At 46.2% G+C, this 26,369-nt stretch overlaps 1 protein-coding gene across 2 annotated transcripts; it reads left to right on the top strand.

Moving 5' to 3' along the window:
• Positions 1–1,784: 1,784 nt before the first annotated feature.
• On the top strand, positions 1,785–25,475 carry DUS3L (dihydrouridine synthase 3 like). 2 transcript variants are annotated; one of them, XM_060686949.2, is made up of 13 exons: positions 1,785–2,210; positions 5,987–6,284; positions 7,565–8,146; positions 9,382–9,423; positions 12,207–12,359; positions 14,256–14,372; positions 16,328–16,393; positions 19,330–19,440; positions 19,800–19,896; positions 20,853–20,928; positions 22,414–22,602; positions 25,030–25,158; positions 25,273–25,475. In XM_060686949.2, the coding sequence occupies exons 1-13, from the start codon at positions 2,176–2,178 to the stop codon at positions 25,343–25,345; spliced, it is 1,968 nt and encodes a 655-aa protein (XP_060542932.2). In that variant the 5' UTR covers positions 1,785–2,175; the 3' UTR covers positions 25,346–25,475. The 2 variants fall into 2 exon arrangements, with proteins under 2 accessions (XP_060542932.2, XP_087748753.1); XM_087892627.1 differs by lacking the exon at positions 20,853–20,928 and having other exon boundaries at positions 1,838–2,210; positions 25,273–25,461.
• Positions 25,476–26,369: the final 894 nt, after the last annotated feature.

Below are 26,369 nucleotides of genomic sequence, written 5' to 3' on the forward strand. Positions count from 1 at the left end.
TACGCTTCCATGTGGTACCATTTTCATTGCTCTACCATATTTTGTCAAGACATTATGAGGCATTCTAGACACCTCCCTCCCTTGTCGGCAAATATACTCACCTGTGTACAAATCTTTCTTGTGAAGTATCTTGAAAACTTTAGCCAACCAGCACCATTATCATGTTTTCTAATTCATCTACTCGAAATATGTAAAAATTAATACGTTTTCTCTCAGAGGTCGATAATTTCTCAAAATTAGTGGAACGACTTGACTCCAAAAATTGTGGGTGCTTCATCACTGGAGGCTTTTAAGAAGAAACTGGACAATCACTTGTCTCACATGGTTACAGGGTCTCCTATTCAAGCAGGGGATTGGACTTGAAGACATCCAAGGTCCCTGTAAGGACTTGCCTCTCCTCTCTCTTCAAGAAAGCAGAACTCTTGAAACAGGCATTATTTCAAAAGGAAACTTTTATTGAGGGAAAGTGATAGCAAGGAAAGCAAGGCAGGATCTGAAGTTCAGAACTGCTCAGAACCATTAGGTTAAACATTACAGAATAAGTGGCTGTCCAGTCTCTTCTTAAAAGCTTCCAGTATTGGAGCAGCCACAACTTCTGATGGCAAGCTGCTCCACTGGTTAATTGTCCTCACTGTCAGGAAGTTTCTCCTTAATTCCAGGTTGCATCTCTCCTTGATTAGTTTCCATCCATGTTTCTTGTCCTGCCTTCTGGTGCTTTGGAGAATAAGTTGACTCCCTCTTCTTTGGGGCAGCCTCTCAAATACTGGAGGACTGCTGTCATGTCTCCCCTAATTCCTCTTTTCTCTAGACTGGCCACAATGTCTAGTGGCAAGCTGTTCCACTGGTTATTTATTTATTTTATTGGACTTATATGCCGTCCTATCTCCACAGGACTCAGGGCGGCTCACAACAATAAACAAAACAAGCAAACCGTTAAAAACAAAGTCCATGATAATATTGACAAAAATCCAGTAAAACCCCATTAAAAACCCCATCAGTCTAGGGCAGCTAGATGAAATAGCCACGTTTTCAGTCCACGGTGAAAGGAGCGAAGGTCGGGGGCCACCCAGAGCTCCAGAGGGAGTTGATTCCAAAGGGTGGGTGCGCCTACAGAGAAAGCCCTCTCCCTGGGGGTCGCCAGCCGACACTGTCTGGCCGACGGCACCCGACAGTTAATTGGAGCTCTCAGTTGATAACAATGCCGTAGTTCGGAGGGTCCGTCTCCAGTGACACAAGAAGCCTTTCTTCTGTAAACAAACGCAAATACACACACAGACGTTGCAGGAAGAGCCTTGCTAAGACCCTCTGGGTCCCCCCAGAGACAGAGGGGAGAGCAAGACCCCCTCCCCAGCAGAACAAAAAGTGGTGCGGGGGACATATACATCTCTCCAAAGCAGTCTTTTTCAGTCTAGGCCTCTTTAAGACGGGTGGACCCCCACTTTCCCCGGCTACTAGGGAATTCTGGGAGTGGGAGTCCACCCATCTTCAAGCTGCCCAGGCTGGTAGAAGAAAAAAGAAAGAAAATCGCTGATCCAAAAGGCTGTTTTATTGGGCATCCCTGCTTGCTTTGGTCGCCCCTTCGGTAAGACGGGTTCTTCCTCCACGCTGACTCCGCTGAGGTCTTTAAATGCGAGTCAAGGTTCCAGTCCTCACGTTCCTGAGTACAGGATTAGCAGAACGCCTTTCGAGGCATCGCGAGCGAGCGAGCAACCGTTTACCTCAGAGTTGGCGCCTTTTTTTTTTTTGGCCGACTTCCGGCCGGAGTCCCGCCCTCGTCGCGGCACATCCGGCGGCTCTTTTTCCCCCTCACTGGCTGAAAAGGGAATCAATCAAGGCATGAAAGGCGGGCGGCGGGAGCTGAGGGGACGAAGCCGAGGGAGATATTTCTTTCTACGGAGAAAATATTGACTCCCTTTTCTTCTACCGTGGCTAATTAGACGTTAATTAAATGAATTAAATTTAGCTGCAGAAGAAACGTGTGTTTTTCCCGCACTGGAGAGGGGGGGAGGGGAGGGGAAGCGCCTTCCCGCGCTTTTCCAGCCTCGGGAGCCCCGCCCGCGGCCACCGTTATCCGCGGAGGCCAATTCCTAGAACGGCGCCCTGATGAACATCCGGGGCCGCTCTAGGCTCCTTACCTGCAGCGCTTCCGGGTAGGTCGGGGAAGTCAAGCCAGCCATGGAGGCGGCCGGAGTGGCTCCCATCCGAGCCCAGTGAGTACGAGAGCCCCGGGGTTTTGGCCTACCTCTCCGACCGGGGAGGCTCAGCCTTTCTCTGCCCCGGGCCTTTTCCCCCCGCTTCCTTCGCAGCTCTGGGAGCCCTCCTTGTGAGTTCCTCGGAGTTACGACCCTTGGCCGGGTCCTTCCAGGCCTTTGGGGGGGGATGTGTGTGTGTGTGTGTGTGAGAAATGGGTCAAGGAATCCCCCTCCCCCTTTTTCCCAAATCCCTATGGAACTGCCTCCATGAGCAGGGCGGGTTGGACTAGAAGACCTCTTAAGGGCCCTTCCCATGAGGGGTGGGGGGGGAGGAGGAGGGTTGTGGAGCCCAGTGAGTAGGAGAGAAATAAAATTTTAAAAAAATCCTTGGGAATTGCCCGCTTGTTGAATAGATTTTGGGGGGCGGGGCAGGTGACAGGATGGCAAAAGACATTTCTTTACCAAAAAAACCCTCCAATTAACAGAGGGGTTGCAACTGTAAGGAAATAGATATACTGAAATACTAGAATTAAGTAGAAACTTGCTAATTGTTTCCTGCAACATATATACATATATATGTCTTCTTAAGTTTTCGCGGGTGTGCATATGCAAAAAATTAAAATCTCGGGTGTTTTCCCGGGTCATTGTAAATAAGTTGGTTAAAATATTTAAAATCCTGGTTAAAATCCCAGCTCAAAATCCTCTAAAATCCTAACAAAACACTTTGTAAGGTCTTTTAAAACTTTGGCTAAAATCCTAATCAACACTTTAAAAGCTTCTAAACTGAAAAGATGACAAGTTAGAGAGCTTGTCGAAACGTTGCCAAAAGAAATTTTAAAGCGTAGGTTAGAATTTTAGCCAAAGTTTTAAAAGACCTTACAAAGTGTTTTGTTAGGATTTTAGAGGATTTTGAGCTGGGATTTTAGCCAGGATTTTAAGCATTTTAACTAACAGACTTTTAATGATGCGGGGAAACACCTGAGATTTTAACCTTTTATATATATATATATATAGGGCTGTAGAAAAATCTTGGCTACGTAGGAAAAACCTGGCTATAAGAAAAACACACATAAAACCTACAAAAAGTAAGAGAAAAGAGATATATATGTATATATGTGTATATGTATGATATGTGATGTCTTTGTATACCTGCATGCTGTAAATATTTGTTTCCTGTGACACTGACATATATTAAGCCCTTTGTAGCAGTGTTGGATTTCAAAAAAATTTTTACTATCGGTTCTGTGGGCCTGGCTTGGTGGGCGTGGCAGGGGAAGGATACTGTAAAATCTCCATTCCCACCCGATCAGCGGGCACTATGGCACTCAACATGGAGAGAAGTAAGCAGTGGGGTACTACCAGTGGTAGGATTCAAAAAATTTTACTACCGGTTCTGTGGTCATGGCGTGGTGGGCGTGGCTTGGTGGGCGTGGCACAGGAAGGATACTGCAAAATCCCCATTCCCACCCCACTCCAGGGGAAGGATATTGCAAAATCCCCATTCCCTCCCGATCAGCTGGAACTCGGGAGGCAGAGAATAGATGGGGGCGGGGCAGGTCAGAGGTGATATTTACCGGTTCTCCGAACTACTCAAAATTTCCGCTACCAGGGAAATGACCATGAATAAAATTAAAACTACTCCAAGACTCAAAAGATAGAGGAGGAACAGCACTCCCGGATTGGGAACTTTATCACCAAGCGGTAGGACTTGTATGGGTCAAAGACTGGATGGAATTGAATAATAGCAGAATATTATCCATTGAAGGTCACAACCTACAAACGGGCTGGCACTCTTTTTTATGGGATGAAAGGTATAAATCACATACTTATTTTAAAAGACACACAATTAGGAATGCTTTATTACTAATTTGGCTAAAAACTAAAAAACAACAGTATACAAAAATCCCGATCTGGCTTTCACCCTCAGAAGTGTTAAAACACCCTGACCTTACAGAACCCAAAAATATAATTAGATATAAAGATTTAATTGATCAACAAGGAAAATTGAAAACCAAACAACAATTGGAAACAGATTTGAATAGAGAAATCGATTGGTGGACTTTCTCACAGATTCAATCAAAACATAAGGAATATATAAAAACATATGAAATATGTAAAGAGAAGCAGGAACAAGATAAAATTATATTAGACTCCTAAGAGAAACTAATCAGTAAAATTTACAAATTCTTACTGCGATATAAGATGGAGGAGGAAATAGTTAAAAACACGATGATTAAATGGATGCAAAATTTTAAATATTCAATAGAGTTGGAGAAATGGGAAGAACTCTGGCAATTGAACACAAAAACAACATTGGCGGTGGCATACAAGGAGAACCTGCTAAAAATGTTCTATAGGTGGCATATGTCGCCTACAAGATTGGCCAAAATTAATCCGAAAAATACCTCGGATTTGTGTGCTGGAAATGTAAAAACCCACAAGGCACCTTTTACCATCTATGGTGGACATGCCCGGCGGTGAAGAAATTTCGGTCCAACATCAAGAAATGGCTAGATCAAATTACCAAATTACAGATAGACAAGAGACCCGAAACCTTCCTGTTAGGAATCTTCACAAAACCAGATCCTAAAGAAATAAAACACCTGTTAATACATATCCTAACGGCAGCAAGGATAATATATGCTAAAAATTGGAAACTGGAAAAAATCCCAACGGAAGAAGAAATAATAGATAAAATTACACAGTGTGCTGAAATGGATAGGTTAACAAAAGAGCTAAAGGAAAAGGAAGAGAGAGAATTTTATAAAGTTTGGAATAAATGGCATAATGTTACTACTGAAGAATCACAACTAGAAGTAAGATAGAATAGAAATACAATTGTGCATACAAATAATTCCCTACCGGCAGATAAACTTACAGAGAGAAACTCTAAAAGTAAAGATACAATTTAAATGTATGATATATAGATTACTAAAGTAGAAGTCTTAGAGAAAAGAAGAGGGGGGAGGGAGAAATGGTAAAATGAAATTATTAAGTTAAGATTTAGGGGAATAAGTACAACTGTATTACTTGAAAGACCAATATGAAATAAATGCTCCAAAAGACTGATTTACTTATAAATTGTTCATTGTATAATGTATTTATATGGTTTTTTTTGTTTTTCTTATGTGTTTTATATATGTTTTAATAAAGTTTATAAATTAAAAAAAAAAAATTCCGCTACCGGTTCTCCAGAACTGGTCAGAACCTGCTGAAACCCACCTCTGCTTTGTAATTATAACACAAACATGCCACATTGACTAACTTCCTGGATTGTTATTGGGGTCTGTTGTGAAGTATCTGGCATTTGTCAAACTATAAGTTCCACCTTTCGATCAGAGCCTTATCTCTCCCCCTCCTGCCTTGATCTTTTGAGTTCCCTCCACTCCAGGGGGCTAAATAGCCAAGTGTGAACACAAAGAAGATGATCAGGAAGAGATAACGCTAATGATGCTCATTAAGAGGTTCTACACTGTTTTGGCGGGGGGGGGGGGGGGGCGTGGGGGGGGCGGGGGGGGGATACAGAAACCAAATTCCAGGGGATACACAAATCAAAGTTGCCAGAATTGGAGGTTTATGACTTTCCTAAACAACATAAAAGGGGTTCACATTCCTTCTCTTGTTTGTAGTTGTTACTTGCATGTATCTTGTATGTGTTTGGAACAGCTAACCATTGAAGCTTAATCAAGATTAAATGCTATTTTACTCAAGCCTCTGTTTAAGTTTCTTGTTTGACATTTATGAGCTTAAACGTATTATTATTATTGGACCTTACACAACCTTTCTCCCTTGAGATACCGCTGCACGAAAGAGGACTTCCACGCCCACCTTGAGAAGGAAGAGAAGCCGAGGAAAGATCCGGATGGAGCCAAGAACGACCTTCAGGTCGCCGAGCGAGGGGAGCCTCCTGCCAAGCTGCAGAAGGTGGAACTCGATGGGGCTGGAGAAGAGAAGCCCGCAGAAGTTGCCGTTGCCGGTGAGGGCGCCCCAGAGCCTCCGGGACGGAAGAGGCTGAGAGGGCAGAACAAGAACCGACATTGCATGAAGCCGACTCACTACGAGAAGCAGCGCTTGTGTCCCTCCGTGGTTCAGGTAAAGTTGTCTTAACACGTGGCACACGCCTGCGGACGAGTCCACTTGCTGGGCCTTGAAACAGTCTTTCTGGCTTAAGCATTCGCATTCCTTGGGCGGCTTCGAAACGGACCAAAGGGTTCGGTTTTAATGGCTACATAGAGGTAGTCCTCAACTTAACGACCAGTCACAAATATTCTCTATACTCCTCGACTTAACAACCATTCATTTATTGGTTGTTCAAAGTTACAAGAAGCTGAAAAATGACTTATAGCCATTTTTCACATTTATAACCATGGCGACATCCCCATGTGGTCAAAATTGAGACGCTTGGCAACTGGTGTGTATGTATGATTGTCAGGAAGTTTCTCCTTAGTTCTAAGTTGCTTCTCTCCTTGATGAGTTTCCATCCATTGCTTCTTGTCCTGCCCTCTGGTGCTTTTGAGAATCAACCCCCTTTTTTTGGGGCAGCCCCTCAAATACTGGAAGACTGCTATCATGTCACTCCTAGTTCTGTGAACTGGAGAGCGCACAGAGATTTTGGAAGGAGCTTGCGGTCCGAGCAAGCAAAAGGCTGAAAGAATTTCACTAATAGTCGGGAGACCCTAAGAGAAATTGGCAAGGGATCAGTCCAAAATGGAGAAGAACATATTAGCTAAGGGTGACAGGTGACCAAGGTGGTTGGTGAGACAAAGGCCTTTCGGTTGTGGTGGAATAAAATTGAAAATCATCTGTGTAAAATATAAAATTTTAAAAGTCTGTGGAGATTCTCAGCCATTCAGGACAAGGTGGTGCCAAAGGTGCTTTTTTCAGGAGGCAACTGGACTTTCTTTGAAGACGTTTCGCTTCTCATCCGAGAAGCTTCTTCCGTTCTGACAGGATATTGGGTAACGGAAGGATTTATAGTCCTTGCAGACAGCTGGTCCTTTGCATCCTTTTAGAGAGTCGCTGAAGCACTTGGAGGTTTATCTGTGTCCTCAGGGTCACAGGACTTCAGGAACCAGGAGCACCACTCAGGTGATCCTGAGGACACAGGTAAACCTCCAAGTGGCCTCAACGACCTTCTAAAAAGAATGCTAATGACCAGCTGTCTGCAAGGAGTATAAATCCTTCCATTTCCCACCCTCCAGTCAGAGCTGAAGAAGCTTCTTGGATGAGAAGCGAAAGAAGAAAACTCCAGTTGCCTCCCGAAAAAGCACCTTTGGGACTATAAAATTTTGATTTTGATTTTTTAATTTTAGAAAAAAAAAACCCTAGTTTCTGCCAGTTTTCCCCATCGCTTGTCTTTTCTCTCGCCAAAGGAACGTCTGGAGAAATGCTTCTACGGCTCCAGCTGCCGCTTCCTGCACGACCTTAAGGAGTACATGGCCGCCAAGCCCCCAGACCTCGGGGGCCGCTGCCTGCTGTTCGAGACCTTCGGCCGGTGCACGTACGGGGCCACCTGCCGATTCGCCGGAGCTCACCTGGGAGAGGGCTACAAGAACCTGGTGAACGCTGACCTCCTGAAGCAGTGGGAAGGGAGGCTGGCGGTCAGAAACGGCCTCAGCAAGGACGTCCAGCAACAGCTGCGCAAGAAGAAAATGCCCTTCGCCAGATCCAGCGAGTACCTCCGTTCCCTGGGCAAGACCCACCTGGCCAGGAGGCCTGGCACCCAGGCTGCGGTGGCAGAGACGGGGGTCTCGGACTGCTCTGCTTTTGAAGGAACCAAGGAGCCTGAAACGGCCAGGTTGGAGGCAACAAACGGTTCTAACCCATCGGAAGGAGAAGGTTCTGCTTCGGAAACCGCAAAGACTCCGATTCCTCCAGCAGAACCCGTTCTGGAAAGAGTGGGCGCGGTGACGGATGAAGACACGGTGAAACTGAGGCCATCTGAGAAACCCAAGGTAAGCCAGCCCAGGAAGGGGCAAGGGATCTCTCAGTCCATCTCCTATTTTATTTAGCCAATCCATTTATTTACTATCTATCGTTTATTCTGTTCTGTCTTTCTGAGTGTCTTTATCGTCTCTCTATCATCTATCACCTAAGTTTTATCTATGTGCCTGTATCTATGTCTATCATCTCATCTATTGCCTCACTTATCTGTCTTCTATCTGTCTGATCTCTCTATTATCTAGCTAACAGTTGACAGACAGATAAAAGATAAGATGATAGGGATCTATCTGCCTGCCTGTCTCTTATCATTTATTATCCAACTTTATCTCTCTGTCCCTATCACCTCTATTATCTGTTATTTAACTTTTATCTGTCATCTATGTTTTTCTCTCTGTCTGTCTGTCTCATCTATCTATTGTCTAACTCAGAGGTCTTCAAACTTGGCAGCTTTAAGACTTGTGGACTTCAACTCCCATAGCTGGCTGGAGAATTCTGGGAGTTGAAGTCCACAAGTCTTAAAGAAGCCAAGTTTGAAGACTTCTGGTCTAACTTATCTGTCTCATCTCTATTATCTCTTAGACAGATAAGATGATAGATCTGTCTGTCCCTGTTACCTATTGTCTGTCTAGCTTTATCTTTTGTCTATTATCTCTGTATTTAACTTTTAGCATCTCACTTTATGTCTCATCTCTATTATCTATCTGTCTAATGTATCTATTATTTAACTTACCTATCTGTTTCATCTCTATTGCCTAACTTAGATGATAGATAAGATGATCTGTCTGTCTCTGTTATCTATTGTCTATCTAGCTTTATCTCCATTATCTCTATTATTTAACTTTTATCATCTATCTCTGTTTATGTCTCCTCTCTCTCTCTCTCTCCATCTAATTTAGAAACTGCCCACCTCCCTCACAGAGAGTTTTAATAATCTCCCCGCTCTTTCCAAATTAAGTTTAGACTTTGCACAAAGAAAAGAAAGAAAGGGAGCCAGAAAGTTGCTCCACCTGTTACCCCTTCCTCTGGTTGGTATCTCCTTTCAGGCAGAGAAGAGACTTTCGGGAGGGGTACCCTCCAGGGGCTGCTGAGTTTTGCATCGTTCAACAACCCCCCTCCCACACACACATCCCTGCCCCATAACAAATTTCTGCCAACGGCTTTGTTGAATAGGAAGCAGATTCCCCACGATGCGCAATTTAGCCTTCACACTAAAAAAAGTTTCTCTTTTCCTGTGTTTCTCTTCCAGTTGAATCTGCATGGCAAGCTCTATTTGGCCCCTCTGACCACGGTAAGGAGGCCTCCTCCTAGTGGAGGTTTGCCAACACAAACGCTAGAAAGCTGAGGATGTGAGCTCAGGTCGACGTGTTTATGGGGAAGCCAGGAGAAAGGGTGAAGCAGGAGTCCCAGAGGTCCTTTTTCAAGAAGCAACCTGGACTTTCTGGTTTTTTCTTTGAAGACCTCTCGCCCAAGGAGCTTCTTCAGCTCTGACAGGATGGTGGGGAAGGGAAGGATTGATACTCCTTGCAGACAGCTGGTCATTTGCATCCTTTCAGAGAGTCCTTGAGGCCACTTGGAAGTTTTATCTGTGTCCTCAGGGTCACCTGAGTGGTGCAAATGGGGTGGAGCCTTCTTGGAATTGCTGATGACATCACCTATCTCCGGTCCGTTCAGCAGTTCCAAGGTGACCCCGAGGACACAGAGGAACCTCCAAGTGGCCTCAACGACTCTTTGAAAGGATGCAAATGAACAAGGCACCTTTGGGACAACCAGGGACCTGGATGGCTGAGAATCTCCATAGACAAATGAAGCAGGAGAACAGCTGAGCTGGCCTACCTACTTCCAGAATGGGATGGAGCAAATATTTATCTTCCCCCACCACCTCCCACCCCTTCACAATGCTTCCTTCTCTCCTGAAGTAATCCATGGATCCCTCCTCTGCTTCTCCCTGTCCCACTGGATTCTGCATCCCCCACCCCCAAATCTTAGGGTTTTTTCCTCGGTGTCCCAAAAGTGCTTTTTTCCCCCAAGAGGCAACTGGACTTTCTGTGTTTTTCTTTGAAGACATTTAGCTTCTCACCCAAGAAGCTTCTTTGGGTTTTTTTCCTTGGGTTTCTCGGCGAGAAAGGTGTTTCCCCCCCCATCTCACAAATCCTTAGCAGGACAGATAGTCCTTGACTTACAATCATAATTAAGCCCAAAATTATGAAATTGGCCTACTTAGACTGACCCAAATTTTTAAAAAGTCCATAATTTAAGATGTCTGGAGAAGCAATCATTTCATTCTCCTGGAGGAAAAAAAGCAGATCTGAGGGTCAAGTGTATCTCCCAGATCCCATGGCCGGACAGAAGATGCTCCTTGGAAGGTGGACAACACAATAAGTTGTTACTAACTTTACAACCGCAGGGATTCGCTGAGTGGCCGTGGCAAGAAAGATGGTAAAATGGGGCAAAACTCCCTTAACAGCTGTCTCGCTTAGCAATGGAAATTTGGGGTTCAATTGTGGTCGTGAGTCAAAGAGTACCAATGTTATAAAAGATCAAAGCAAATAAATACAACTGTTTAATTAACAGAAAACTAGCTAAGATGGGGCAGGAGCAGGCAAGGGGGAGGGTAGAGTTGGGGGTCTTTTATTTCATTCCCTAACCACCTCCAGAATGACTCGTCTCCCATCAGGGCCCCAGGCCAAATTATGGGGGTCCTTCAGGAAGGCCAAAAGGATGGGTGAAGATCTCGGGGTGCACAAAGTTCCAGAGTGTGGGAGCCATAACCTAAAAGGTTCTTCCGGACCCCCACTGGCTGGGATTCCTTGACCGACAGAGTCTGCAGCAGGCCCCTTCTGATGGGGCGAGTAGGGTGGGCTGACCCCATTGGTGGAGGGAGACGCTTCTTCAGAAACCTGGACAAACCCCCTCCCTTGTCCCCAGAAGCCACATTTCTCCTCAATTAAAACCTTTTTATTAGTTTATCAAAGTACAAAATACGTAGGGAAAAAAAAACATGGAAAAGTAAGAAGAGAGGAAGGAGAAAGGGGGGTGTAATGTAATGGAAGCAACAAAAATAAAGGAAAAAGGCACCAACATCCGAGTCACTTTGGCACTGTCAAAGGTAACAACATTACAACTACAAATTTTTGCTTTTATACAGCAATGTGTACAAGCCATTTCTATAACAATAAGTTAGTTTTGTATGTATAAAATGAGTAGGTACATATACGCAGGTATGCCGGGTTTTTTAAAGTAATGCTGAATGATATTTTAAAGGTGGTAAAATAGTATGGACTAGTTTTGAAAATAGGAGAATGAATGATGTATTATTTCCCACAGCAAGGGAAGTTGAGATGGTTAATTTATAAAAACAGAATCAAAGTTCCACTTTTTTGCCCCACCCCCACCCCCACTGCAAACACAAAAATCCGGAAGCAATTTCGAACTAGAGACAAAATTAAATACAATCTCTTATTTTGGATAAAAGAAACATTTTAACCATCTCACCTTCCCTTGCTGTGGGGAATAATATATCATTCATTCTCCTATTTTCAAATCTAGTCCATAATATTTTACCACCTTTTAAAATATTGTTCAGCATTACTTAAAAAAAAACCTGGCATACCTGCGTAGACGTACCTACTCATTTTATACATACAAAACGGGGGTGAAATCCAGCAGGTTCTGACCGGTAGTGGAAATTTTGAGTAGTTCAGAGAACCGGCAATACCACCTCTGACTGGCCCCAGAGTAGGGTGGGAATGGGGATTTTGCTGTATCCTTCCCCTGCCATGCCCAAGCCACATCCACAGAACCAGTAGTAACAAAATTTGGATTTTCACCACTGATACAAAACTAACTTAAAAGTTTTCTAACCATATATCGTTTTTTTTAATCCATCCTAATGAATTAAACCATATTTAAGTCCCTCCCTCCTGCTTATCTTCATAGAACAGAGCCCTTTTCTTCTTGGGAGAAATCAAGTCTCTTTTCCTAAACACGTTCTCGGCTTTATTGATATCCATGATGCGAATCCATCCTGGCTTGCATTAACCTCCCTCCCTCCTTCTGCCCTGCCGTTTTCAGTGCGGCAACCTTCCCTTCCGTCGGATATGCAAAGGCTACGGGGCGGACGTCACCTGCGGAGAGATGGCGGTGTGCACCAACCTCCTTCAGGGACAGTCTTCCGAATGGGCGTTGCTGAAGCGCCACGAGACCGAGGATCTCTTCGGGGTTCAGGTAGCTTCCTGGGGCAGAATGGGAATTGGGTCCCCGGGGGCCGAGGGAGCATTGGCTCAGGTTGAAGCTCTATCTGCTTCTGGCAGACGACGCCTCTCCCTGAAAAAGGGAGAGCAGCAGAAACGGAGGCTTCCCATGGAGACGATTGCAGGAATTGGATCTGTCTAGTTCAGGGGTCAGCAACCCGCAGCTCTGGAGCCGCATGTGGCTCTATCATCCCTCTGCTGGGGCTCCCAGTTGCTGGTCGGCTCCACAATTCATAAGCCCCTGAAGGCAGGACAGGAAGCAACGGATGGAAACTCATCAAGGAGAGAAGCAACCTGGAACTAAGGAGGAATTTCCTGACAGTTAGAGCAATTAATCAGTGGAACAGCTTGCCACCAGAAGTTGTGGGTGCTCCAACATAGGATGTTTTTTAAGAGATTGGACACCCATTTCTGTGAAATAGTGTGGGGTCTCCTGCCTGAACAGGGGGTTGGAGTAGAAGACCTCCAAGGTCCCTTCCAACTCTTGTTATTCTGTTATTTTATTTTATTTTATTCTGTTCTGTCTATTATGTTCCACAATACAAAAAAGGATGATGAGCCTCTGGAAAGAGGGCAGAGAATGATTAGGGGACTGGAGGCTAAAATATACGGTTGCTGGAATTGGGTATGTTTAGCTTAAGGAAAAGGAGAATGATAGCATCTCCCAGTATTTGAGGGGCTGCCCCAAAGAGGTGGGGGGGGTATCCACCTGTTCTCCAAAGCCCCTGAAGGCAGGACAGGAAGCAATGGATGGAAACTCATCGAGGAGAGAAGCAACCTGGAACTAAGGAGGAATTTCCTGGCAGGGAGAACAATTAACCAGTGGAACAGCTTGCCACCAGAAGTCGTGGGGGCTCCAACACTGGAGGCCTTTAAGAAAAGAGTCAGGACCGCTACCTCTCTGAAATGGTATAGGGTGTCTTGCTTGAGCAGAGGGTTGGACTAGAAGACCTTGAAGGTCCCTCCCACTCTATTGTTCTGTCTACTCCCGGTATCTAGTAAGCCTCTAAAGTGACCCCATTGATTTTTGCCGGGATCATATTTTTTCTCCCCGGACGTACACTGTATTCAAGCCAGAATGGGCGAAAAGCCAGCTGCTGCCTCAGATCAATTTAAGTACCGTATTTTTCGAGTATAAGATGCACCTTAGTTTTTGGGGAGGAAACTAGGGGGAAAAATTCTGCCTACCAGGTATTCACCTGGCTAGCGTCCTTAGCCTGGTCAGCTTCAGCACATTAGTTCGCTCGCTGGTTTTGAGGTTGGGGCTGCTTGGGGCTAAAAAAACAGCTTCTAAAGCACAGCTGATCGTCGGAGGGAGCTCCAGAGGAAGGGGTAAGAGAAACCAGCCCTGGGTAGCCATTTTGGGCACCGTGCGTCACGCTTTCAGCCTCCAAGCGTATCACATTTTCGGGCAGTGATGTGCTTTGGCGATCCCCGCAGCCTTGAAGGGCTCTCAAAGGGAGCATTTGGAGGCTGAAAACGTGATGCACAGAGCCCCAAAACACAAGCCGTTGTCGGTGGCAATCTCTGCAGCCAGGAAGAGGACGCGCGGAGGCCAAAGGGTGGGGGCCGGCAGGCGGGCAGGGTTACATTCGGAGTATAAAATGCATCCAAATTTTCGGCCTGTTTTAAGGAGGGGGAAAAATGTGTCTTGTACTCCAAAAAATACAGCAAATCATTGCTGGTGTAGAACGAGATATGCCTGAAATTGTCGGAACTGACAATTTCTGAATGGTCTGAAACAATGTAGGGTCTCCTGCTTTTAGCAGGGGGTTGGACTAGAAGACCTCCGAGGTGCCTTCCAACCCGGTTATTCTGTTTAGGGGCTCCCTTGCGCCTGGCTAACTTTCGGCGTCTCCTCTGTTTGCAGCTGGAAGGAGCCTTTCCAGACACCATGACTAAATGCGCTGAGCTTCTGAACCAAACCATTGAGGTGGATTTTGTGGATATCAATGTGGGATGCCCAATTGACCTGGTCTATAACAAGGTAAGTGGTCATTTTGGGCCGATGTACGGCTGCCTTGTATTGGCTGTGGCTCAGTGGCTTAGACGCTAAGCTTGTCGATCGAAAGGTTGGCAGGTCAGCGGTTCAAATCCTTAGTGCCACGGAACAGGGTGAGCTCCGGTGACTTGTCCCAGCTTCTGCCAACCTAGCAGTTTGAAAGCAGGTAAAAAATGCAAGTAGAAAAATAGGGACCACCTTTGGTGGGAAGGGAAGAGCGTTCCGTGAGCCTTTGGCGTTGAGTCATGCCGGCCACATGACCACGGAGACGTCTTCGGACAGCGCTGGCTCTTCGGCTTTGAAACGGAGATGAGCAGCGCCCCCTAGAGTCGGGAACGACCAGCACAGATGTGCGAGGGGAACCTTTAGCTTTACCTAATAAAGTGTAGCTCCTGCTCCAATGGGCTGATGGCTTAGAAAGCCAGCCCAGTGGAGTAGACATCCAAGAGGATTAATCCACTTTCAAATTTGGGCTTCTCCATCTCTTGACCCACTCAGGAAATAGAATGGAAATGGGTAAAGAAGGAGGTATGCAAAAAGAAGCCTCTGTACCTGTGCTTCTGTGTAGGTTGAGGTGGTAACGTAAGGCCGCAGTGGATAAGCCGCCGTAACTCCGTATCTTGAAATCGGGCCTTGAGAGGAATGATAAAACGGCTGCCAAGGAGAAGGGGGATGTGCCCATTTCCAAAATGGCTGCCTCGCAGACAGCAGTCACCGAGCCCTGTTGGCCAGGCAAGCTCTACCATCAAAAGAGGAAAATATTTGTATTTCGGGGTTAAAACTGTGGGGTCCTTGCTGCTCTCTGAGCGTGGTGGTATTCCTGCAGACGTTTCATGACCCAACAAGGTAAGATCATCAGTGCTGGAAGGAAGTGGGGGTCGCTCTCAGTTTATATAATATTGGCTTCTCCTGTCCCCCCCACGGTCAACGGGTCCTTCTGACCAGCAGAGTCAACGGGGGGAGCCAGAGTCACCTAACCAGGTTGCTAACAATTGCAGTGGTTCGCTTAACAACTGTGGCAAGAAAGGTTGTAAAATGGGGGCGAAAATCACTTAACAGCGAGTGCAGTGGTTAGAATGCAGAATGGGAAGCCGACTCTGCCCACTTGCAGGAGTTCGATCCTGACCTACTCAAGGCTGACTCAGCCTTCCATCCTTCTGAGGTCGCTAAATAAGGACCCAGATTGTTGGGGGCAAGAGGCTGACTCTGTAAACTGCTTAGAGGGGGCTTTGATGCACTTTGAAGCGGTATATAAGTCTAAGAGCTAAGTGGGAAGGAAGGAAGGAAGGAAGGAAGGAAAATGCAGCATTTATTATTTATTTATTAATCATATTTCTATGCCGCCCATTCTCTGAGGACTCTGGGCGGCTTACACCAAAGACAGTATACTAAATAGCATATTGCCCCCCAACAATCTGGGTCCTCAAAGTTAGGATTGCAGGCTAACTTTGCCCAGAGCCAGGAATTCAATCCTGACCGGCTCAAGGTTGACTTAGCCTTCCATCCTTCTGAGGTCGCTAAATAAGGACCCAGATTGTTGTGGGCAAGAGGCTGACTCTGTAAAGTGCTTAGAGAGGGTTGGAAAGCCCTGTGAAGCAGTATGTAAATCTAAGTGCTTAGTGCTATTGTTATTAACAACTCTCTGGCTTAGCAAGAGAAATGTTGGGCTCCATTGCGGTCGTAAATCGAGGACTACCTATATGGGAGACGGTGAATTGTAATCCCAGCCTAGCCATGAAAGACACCTGGCTGACCTTGAGCCAGTCACTCGCTCGCTCTCTCAGTCTAACTCACCTCACGCGGGGGGGAAGGGGAGGGCAAATGAGGAAATACTTATTATATTCAAAGCCTTAAATGGTTGATAAGAAATAATGCAGGCAGCCTATTAGATAAGTAAACAATCTCTGAACGCTTCACCCTCTTTTCCTTTCCCTTCTCAGGGTGGCGGATGTGCTCTGATGACCCGAACCAATAAGTTTGAGCAAATCGTCCGAGGCATGAACTCCGTAAGTCGGCCGATTCACGCAGTGTTCAAGTGATTTCATGTCCTGTCTGCTTTTCCTAACCGCTTGAAACTCTGTGTGTGTGTGTGTCTTTTCCTAATGGCTTGAAACTCTCCTGTCTTAACAAAATGAAATTCAACGGTGGAAAAAGCAAGGATCTACATTTAGGCAAGAAAAACCAAATGCACAGGTACAGTACAGGTGGTACAGTACCTTGCTCAATAGTAGTAACTGTGAGAGGGATCTTGGAGTCCTGGTGGACAACCATTTAAATAGGAGCCAGCCGTGTGCAGCAGCTGCCAAAAAAGCCAACCCAGTTCTGGGCTGCATCAACAGAGGATAGAATCAGGATCACATGAAGTGTTAATACCACTTTATAAGGCTTTGGTAATAAGGCCACACTTAGAATATTGCATTCAGTTTTGGTCGCCATGATGAAAAAAAAGATGTTGAGACTCTGGAAAGAGTGCAGAGAAGAGCCACAAAGAGGATTATAGGGGACTAGAGGCTAAAACATATGAAGAACGGTTGCAGGAATTGGGTAAGTCTAGTTTGATGAAGAGAAGGACCAGGGGTGACGTGATAGAGCCTTGGTAGTACAGGGGTTTAAGGCACCCTGTTATTAAGCTGGTTATTAAGACCAGCTGCCTGCAATTACTGCAGGTTCGAATCTCTCCAGGCTCAAGGTTGACTCAGCCTCCCATCCTTTCTCAGGTAGGTAAATTGAGGACCCAGTTTGTGGGGGCAATAAGCTGACTTTGTATAAATATACAAAAGGATGAAGGCTATTGCTTAGTGCATTGTAAGCCGCCCTGAGTCTTCGGAGAAGGGCGGCATATAAATCAAATTAAAAAAAAAAAATAGGAGTTTTCCACTATCTATGGGACTGCCCCAAAGAAGAGGGAGTCAACCTATTCTCCAAAGCACCTGAGGGCAGGACAAGAAGCAACGGATGGAAACAAATCAAGGAGAGAAGGAACCTAGAATGAAGGAGAATTTTCCTGACAGGGAGAATAATTAACCAGTGGAACTCCTTGCCTCCAGAAGTTGTGAATGCTCTAACACTAGAAGTTTTTAAGAAGAGGTTGGACAACCATTTGTCTGAAATGGTTTTCTACCTGAGCAGGTGGTTGGTCTAGAAGACTTCTGTGGTCCCTTCCAACTCCTATTCTATCCCATCCCATCTTGCTGGGCTGCATTTCAGGAAACATGCACAAAATATGTCAGGGACTCGATGGTGTGACGGATCTCCTCTCCAGCTCGTGTGTTTTTCCAGGTCTAACTAGATGGGGTCTGTAGCTTGAGTCGTCCTATCCTCTTCTCGTGATCCTGCTTTCTTTTTCGACTTTACAGAACAGATCCCTGGGTCCTTGCCTTGTTCAAAAAACAGCAGATTCAAAGAAAGCAAATTCTATCAAGCGTGGGATTCCCAAACAGACTTGCCCCAGCTGTGATGACTTCTCCAGATGCTTCCCCAGATGCCTCTTCAGATGTCAGTTCGGAGGAGGATGAACCAGCCCTGGGCACGTCAGGAGGGGAGTTGGTCAGTGGTTCCAAGCAGCGGTCTGAAGAGGGATTTGGCTGAAGCACAACTGCAGCCAGGCAGCTCTAAGGCTTCAGGTGGGGAAAGCAGGCACCTGCAGCGATGAGGAGGAGGAGGAGGAGCTGCCTTCTGCACCCGATCGAAGGACCCGCAGGGCAGAGAAGAGGCAGGAGCAGAGGAGGTCAGCCAGAGTGCTCGCGAGGAGGCAGCCTCGCCCTTCCTGATGGGCTGCCCCAGAAGCTGACTCTTTAGCACAGCAGAGAGAGCGGGGGGGGGGGGGGGGGGAGCGATGCTGGGAACGACGTGTTCATTTCCTAGCTGTGTGTTTTCTGGTTGTCATGATTCCAGCCTTGCCTTGGATTGGCCCCGTGCCTTGACTTTGGTTCGTGCCTTGTGAACCCCGGACTTTGCTTGCCTCGTGAAACCTCTTGAGCTGTGGATTTAATTTCGCCCAGTGGATTTATCTGGATTGGGAAACTTTCAAGTGCCTTGTGGACTCACTGGCACAGTGCTCTCTGGACTAGCCTCGGTCTGCTTTTGGCTGGACTTAGAATAGAATAGAAGAACAGAGTTGGGAGGGACCTTGGAGGTCTTCTAGTCCAACCTCCTGCTTAGGCAGGAAACCCTACACCACTTCAGACAAAGGGTTATCCAACCTCTTCTTAAAAACTTCCGGTGTTGGAGCATTCACAACTTCTGCAGGCAAGTTGTTCCACTGATGAATTGTTCTGACTGTCAGGAAATTTCTCCTTACTTCTAAGTTGCTTCTCTCCTTGATTGGTTTCCACCAATTGCTTCTTGTCCTGCCCTCAGGTACTTTGGAGAATAGGTGGACTCCCTCTTCTTTGGGGCAGCCCCTGAGATATTGGAAGACTGCTCTCATGTCACCCCTGGTCCTTCTTTTCATTAAACTAGACATACCCAGTTCCAGCTATCGTTCTTCCTATGTTTTAGCCTCCAGTCCCCTAATCCTCTTTGTGGCTCTTCTCTGCACTCTTTCTAGAGTCTCCACATCTTTTTTACATTGTGGCGACCAAAACTGAATGCAATATTCTAAGTGTGGCCTTATTACCAAGGCCTTATAAAGTGGTATTAACACTTCCCGTGATCTTGATTCTATCCCTCTGTTGATGCAGCCTAGAACTGTGTTGGCTTTTTTGGCAGCTGCTGCACATGGCTGGCTCCTATCTTCATTGGGACAGTTCTGGGTTTTCAGCAAAGGGAGTTGCAGGGGAATATTAAAACAAACCCAGGAACCCACCCTTACGTGTGTGTGTGTGCTGTATGTGAGTGAAGGAGTGGCTGGGGAATATTAATAAACGCAGTAACCCATGGTTGTGTGTGAGTGGGACAGCACACCGGCTCGATTTTTTTCCTCTTCTCTTTTCTCTCTCAGGTCCTGGATGTTCCCCTGACGGTTAAGATCAGGACAGGCGTGCAAGAGAAGACGAACCTGGCTCATAAACTGATCCCCAACCTCCGAGAATGGGGAGCCTCGTTGGTCACGGTATAGGATGCTCTGTTTTCCTTGCTCCGGTTGGGATGTTTGCCAAGGTCGTTACTCGCCTTGGCAAATCTGAGTGCTAATTCTTTTTTGGCTGTCCTGCGTTGGGGGAGGGGGGGGGCTCAGAGGGGAAGAGTGGGGTAGCATTCCTGTCCCGTCCTTCCTCTTCCTGGGGGTTTCTCTAGCAAAGGTTTGGAGAAAGAGAGAGAGAGAGAGAAGTGGAACCTGCTGTGCTGCTTTTATTTAGAGCAGGAGGGTCTACAAGCTCCCAGAATTCCCCAGCCGAGCAGGCGTGAAGGCATCCAAGCCTTGCCGTGTTTGCTTCATCCATGCCAACTGCGCCTTTTTCTGCCCCTCGTTAGCTCCACGGCCGATCGAGAGAGCAGAGGTACACAAAGATGGCAGACTGGGCCTACATAGCGGAGTGTGTCCAGGTGGCCAGCCCCATGCCCCTCTTCGGTAAGTGGCAGGCGGCCAGTTCCGGCATTTCCTGGCTCAGCCCTTGCAGGATACTTCAACAGACATCGTTTTCAGCATGGCTTTGCTTGCTTCCCTTGAATTAGTCTGCAAGACTCTTCTGTCTGTCTGTCTGTCCGTCCATCCATCCATATCTATCTCATCTATCTTATCATCTGTGTATCTATCTAATGTACCTCTCTTTCTCTCCTTACCTATCTATCAATCATCTATCTATCCTATTTGTTTGCTGTCCATCATGCCACAAGGTGACTCTGGGCGGCTTACAACATTAAAATGAAAACATAAGTAAATGAATAAATGTTACACACATCCATATATTTATACACACACACACACACACACACACACACATATATAATTCAACTTACAACAGTACATTTGGTGGCCTTTGAAAGTTACAACAGCACTAAAAATGGACTTTTTGCAACGCTTCTCCTTTTGTGACCTTCTGACTAGTAAAGTCCATGGGGGAAACAAGATTCCCTTAACAAACTTAAGTGTTAACTAATTTAACGATGGCAGTTGGTTCCCTTCACATCTGTGGCAAGAAAGTTCGTAAAATGGGTCAGAATTCACTTAACAACTGTCTCGCTTAGCAACAGACATTTTGGGCTCCACCGTGGTCGTAAGTCGAGCACTACCTTACCTGTACATCTCTTTTCCCACAGAAAGGAGGATTGAGAACAAGTGCCTTTACGACCTTTCTTGCCACACACCGTTGTTAAGTGAATCACTGCGGTGAAGTTAGCAACACAATTGTTCAGGGGATCTGGCTTCCCCTTTTCTTTGTTTGTCAGAAGGTCACAAAAGGGGGGTCACACGACCCCCCCCGGGACACTGCAACCGTCATAACATCTCTTCATTTATTTATTTTTCCTTGTAACTTTTCGGATTCATATTTATTTATTTATTTATTTATTTTTCTTGTGGCTCAGGAAACGGCGATATTTTTTCTTTCGAAGATGCTAACCGAGCCATGCAGAGCGGAGTTTCAGGGGTCATGATTGCACGGTAAATAGTTTCTCTTCTTCCAGCCTCTAATATAAAAATAAAAATAAAAAACTTCCATTGCTTAATGGGAGAATTCAGAACGGGTTCCCTTGCTTCCATCCAGAAGATCGCAAGCTCATCTCCTCCGTCACGTATATCCGTCCTGCGGGGCTGGGAAAGGCAGCTCCCTGGAGCCCTTGTAGAAACTGTACCAGCTCACAACCAAGTTCCTCCTAGAAATAACAGAGTTGGAAGGGACCTTAGAGGTCGTCTAGTCCAACCCCCTGCTCTTTGTGGAGTAAGGAATCTCTTTGTGGAAATTTAGAATTAGGAGCCCTCCTGTCCTACCACCTCTTACAATACTAGACAGCACAGTATCAGCAGTAGAGACCTCCAACTTTCTAGGTTCTACGATATCGCAAGATCTAAAATGGGACAGCTAACATCAAAGACGTCATCAAAAAAGCACAACAAAGAATGTTCTTTATGCGCCAACTCAGGAAGCTCAAACTGCCCAAGGAGCTGCTGATCCAGTTCTACAGAGGAATTGTTGAGTCTGTCATCTGCACCTCCGTAACTGTCTGGTTTGGCTCTGCAACCCAACAAGACAGACACCGACTTCAGAGGATAATTAGAATTGCAGAAAAAACCATGGCTACCAACCTGCCTTCCATGGAGGACCTGTCTACTGCACGAGTCAAAAAGAGGGCTGGGAAAATATCTACAGACTCCTCTCATCCTGGACATAAAGTGTTTCAACTCCTACCTTCAAAACGATGCTATAGAGCACTGCACACCAGAACAACTAGACACAAGGACAGTTTTTTCCCGAATGCCATCACTCTGCTAAAGAAATAATTTCTTCAACACTGTCTATGCTCTGGGATGTCAAACCATTTAATGGGGCTGCATTACCTATTGCCCTTCTCATCTTTCCTACTCCCTACAGCCTTATCTTCTTATGACTATAACTTTATTGCTTGTATCTTGTGATTTATATTGTTTTATTTAGCATCCCACTAGGATTTATGTTGACTGCTTATTTAGTATCCTAGGACTATCCCCGACTGTTGTATCTTATGATTTATGACGACTGTATTTTACCATCGTGATTTGTTTTATTTATTTATTTATTTATTTATTTATAAAATTTGTATGCCGCCCTATCTCCAAGGACTCAGGGCGGCTCACAACGACCATCGACCAAGCGACTGTTAAAAACAACAAATACACACAAAAAATAAAAACGTTTTTTAAAAAATTTAAAATAATTTATCCTTTGAGCTTCTGCACCTTGTGCAGAAGACAAATTCCTTGTGTGTCCAATCACACTTGGCCAATAAAGGAGACAAATTCCTTGTGTGTCCATTCACACTTGGCCAACGAAGAATTCTCTATTCCAGGAACGGAAGCCCCCCCCCCCCCCCCCCCCAGCTCAACCCTCTCCCATTTTTGACGCGCTCCACAGATTTTGAATGCTGTCACGACTGTTGTTCTTGGTCACAGGGGAGCCCTCATCAAACCTTGGATCTTCACCGAGATCAAAGAACAGCGGCACTGGGACATCTCTTCCAGGGAGAGGCTGGACATCCTCCAGGACTACACCAACTACGGCCTGGAACACTGGGGCTCGGACACCCAAGGCGTGGAGAAGACCAGGAAGTTCTTGCTGGAGTGGCTTTCCTTCCTCTGCAGGTGAGTAAGCACTCCTGTACCTTCGGCCGGATGGTCATGGTGGGCAGGAATTAGCTGGGAGGGACTCAAAAGGTGCTTTTTCAAGAGGCAACAGGACTTTCTGGCTTTTCTGTTTTCTTTGAAGATGTTTTGCTTCTCATCCGAGAAGCTTCTTCAGCTCTGACTGGATGGTGGGGAAGGGAAGGATTTATACCCCTTGCAGACAGCTGATCATTTGCATCCTTTTTAGGGAGTCTTTGAGGCCACCTGGAGGTTTGTCTGTGTCCTCAGGGTCACCTGAGTGGTGCAAATGGATGCGGAGCCTTCTTGGAACTGCTGAAAGGACCGTGTTGTGGACTGTAGGTAGATGATGTGGTCAGCAGTTTCAAGAAGGCTCCACACTCATTTGCACCACTCAGGTGATCCCCGAGGACACAGGTAAACCTCCAGGTGGCCTCAGCAACTCCCTAAAAGGATGCAAATGACTAGCTGTCTACAAGGGGTATAAATCCTTCCCTTCCCCACCATCCAGTCAGAGCTGAAGAAGCTTCTTGGATGAGAAGCAAAACTTCTTCAAAAGAAAAAAACCCAGAAAGTCCACTTGCCTCTTGAAAAAGCACCTTTGGGACAACCAGGACCCAAATGGCTGGGAATCTCCATAAACATTTACTGTATTTTTCGGAGTATAAGATGCACCTTTTTCCCCCCTAAAAGGGGGTGAAAATTTAGGTGTGCCTTATACACCGAATGTAGCCCCGCCCATCCGCTGGCCCCCACCTTTTGGCCTCTGCCTCCCAGCAGTTACCTCTTTGCAAGCAAACAGCAAGAAAAAACAGCTCCTTTCAGCTTCAGCACAGCCTAATTAGCACAAGTTGATTGGAACGGCCTCCCGACTCTCAGCTGATTTGCTCTCAGCTGTTTTGCGCAGGGCTCTGCTGCTTGCTTGCAAGGAAGAAAATTGCTGGAGCAGATTTTTTTCCCCTTGTGCTAATCAAGCTATGCTGAAAATGGAAATGAAAGTAAAGCAGGCTGTTTGCTGCAACGAGGCAAAATTGCTCAGAGGCAGAGGGAGATTTCTTTTTCTTCTTTTCCTCACCAAAAAAGGTAGGTGCATCTTATACTCCGAAAAATACAGTAGCTAGTAGGGATGAGAATTTTCTGACATCAGAGGCTGAACGCTGGCTGGCGAGAACACAGCAAGAGAGTTACTGATGGGGCATATTACCGGTAGTCCTGGATTTACGACCACAACCAAGCCCGAAAGTTCTGTTGCTAAGCAAGACAGTTGTTAAGTGAGTTTTGCCCCATTTTACAATCTTTCTTGCCATGGTTGTTAAATGGATCACTGCAGCTGTCACACGGTTGCAAAGTGAACCTGGCTTCCCCGTGGCTTCTTCTCAGAAGGTTGCAAAAGGGGATCGTGTGACCCCGGGATACGGTGACCATCGTGAATATGAACCAGTTGCCAAGGCTCTGAATTTGGATCACCTGACCAAGGGGAATGCTATAACGGTCGTAAGTGCGAAAATCAGTCATAACTCAACTTTTTCTGGTGCCTTTGGATGGTGCAGACAGCTGGTCATTTGCATCCTTTTTAGAAGGTCGTTGAGGCCACTTGGAGGTTTACCTGTGTCCTTGAGGTCACCTTGGAACTGCTGAACACGGACCGTGTTGTAGACCGGAGATAGATTATGTCATCAGCTGTGCCAAGAAGGCTCCACCCCCATTTGCACCACTCAGGTGACCCTGAGGACACAGACAAACCTCCAGGTGGCCTCAAGGACTCCCTTAAAGGTTGCAAACGACCACGATTTATACTCCTTGCAGACAGCTGGTCATTTGCATCCTTTTTAGAGAATCGTTGAGGCCACTTGGGGGTTTCTCTGTGTCCTCAGGGTCACCTGAGTGGTGCAAATGGGGATGGAGCCGCCTTGGAACTGCTGAACATCCTGCAGAAAGCACAACTCCACAACACAATCCTTTCAGCAGTTCCAAGGTGACCCTGAGGACACAGGTAAACCTCCAGGTGGCCTCAGTGACTCTCTCAAAGGATGCAAATGACCAGCTGTCTGCAAGGAGTATAAATCCTTCCATTCCCCAAAGGTGCTTTTTCAGGAGGCAACTGGACTTCCTTGTTTGTTTGTTTTCTTTGAAGACGTTTCGCTTCTCATCCAAGAAGCTTCTTCAGCTCTGACTGGATGGTGGGGAAAAGCACCTTTGGGACAACTATGACCCTGGATGACTGAGAATGTCTACAGACTCCCGTTCCCCACCATCCAGCCAGAGCTGAAGAAGCTTCTTGGATGAGAAGCAAAAACATCTCCAAGGAAAGACCCAGAAAGTCCAGTTGCCTCTTGAAAAATCACCTTTGGGACAACGGTGACCCCGGTGGCTGAGAATCTCCCTGGACCTCTCATTTCCAGCTGTTTTTATTTTCCTCTTGCTCAGGTACATCCCCGTGGGATTGCTGGAGCGCCTGCCGCAGCGAATCAACGAAAGGCCCCCTTACTACCTGGGCCGAGACTACTTGGAGACTTTGATGGCTAGCCAAAACGTGGACGACTGGATTAAGATCAGGTACGCGGGAGCTCGAACCGCCCCTCGCCTCGCCTTACCTTTTGGATTCCTCGCATCCTCAATAATTCAGGTTTCTTCTTCTTTTTTTTTTCTTTTCTTTTCTTTTCTTTCCAGCGAGATGCTGCTGGGCCGCGTCCCTGCCAACTTCTCCTTCCTGCCGAAACACAAAGCGAATTCTTACAAATAGGACGGCTGAAGGAGAAGCGCCGACATCCTCCGTCTGCTGCTTTCCTGTCTTGTTTATTCGAATCATTAAAAGAAATTTTTCCTTTTTTTTAAAAAAAAAGAAAAAGATGAAAAAAATCACCTGACTGTTGGCTACCTTCATTGCTTCCCCAATCGGCCCCCCGTCCCGAAGGACCTTGTGTCTTTGGGTGGGTGGGTGGGTGGCTCTGCTCCCTTTGCCTGGCCGCTTCTTGGGATGCCCCGATTTACAGATTTACAGGTAGTCCTCGACTTACGACCCACAATTGAGCCCACGGTTTTCACTGCTAAGTAAGAGGGTCGCTAAGTGCGTTTTGCCCCATTCTGCAACCTTTCTTTCCACGGCTGTTAAGTGAAATCACTGCAGTCCTTAGTAAAACACGGTTCTCAAGCGAATCTGGCTTTGCTTGGGGATCGCGTGTCCCGCGGGATACTGCAACCGTCATAAATAAGAGTCAGTTGCCAAGAATTCTGATGGTGTGACCATGGGGATGCTGCAATGGTCGTAAGTGTGAGAAATGGTCCCAAGTCGGGTTTTTTTTTCCAGTGCCCGTTATAACTCCAAACTGTCACTAAAGGAGTGGTGGTAAGGCAAGGGCTACCTGTATTTATGTCCCATCTTCTTCATCATTATTATTTAAATAATAATAATAATTATTATTATTTATTGGTTAATCTTTAGTGAGATTCACTGCCTTTGAGGCTGGTTAATAGCTCAGCAGCTCGAGTCCTAACCAAGGACCTAGGAACTGTTAAGGTATCGTCGGAGGATGTCAGCTGTTCCGAGTAAGGTGGTTTTTTGTAGAGTCAAAATGTTCAAGTCCGGCAAATTTAGAATTTCTAAATAGCGGGGTAGCCCTTTGGGTATTGCTCCGAGGGCTCCAATTACAATCGGGACAGCACACAATTTCTTTTTCCACAGTCGCTCAACTTCAATTTGTAAGTCCCGGTACTTTGTGATTTTTTCTTGCTGCTTATCTTCAATTCGTGCATCACCAGGTATTGCA

The sequence above is a fragment of the Pantherophis guttatus genome, chromosome 1, assembly GCF_059756535.1.
Source record: "Pantherophis guttatus breed Tessera chromosome 1, ASM5975653v1, whole genome shotgun sequence".
NCBI classification, from domain to species: domain Eukaryota; kingdom Metazoa; phylum Chordata; class Lepidosauria; order Squamata; family Colubridae; genus Pantherophis; species Pantherophis guttatus.

What these genes read in the sequence shown, in the direction of transcription:
- DUS3L (XM_060686949.2), top strand. Translation starts at nt 2,176, where the DNA reads ATGGAGGCGGCCGGAGTGGCTCCCATCCGAGCCCA. An exon ending in GTGGCTCCCATCCGAGCCCA is followed by an intron (nt 2,211 to 5,986) that starts GTGAGTACGAGA and finishes TTCTCCCTTGAG; the next exon opens with ATACCGCTGCACGAAAGAGG. An exon ending in TCGTCCGAGGCATGAACTCC is followed by an intron (nt 16,394 to 19,329) that starts GTAAGTCGGCCG and finishes TTTCTCTCTCAG; the next exon opens with GTCCTGGATGTTCCCCTGAC.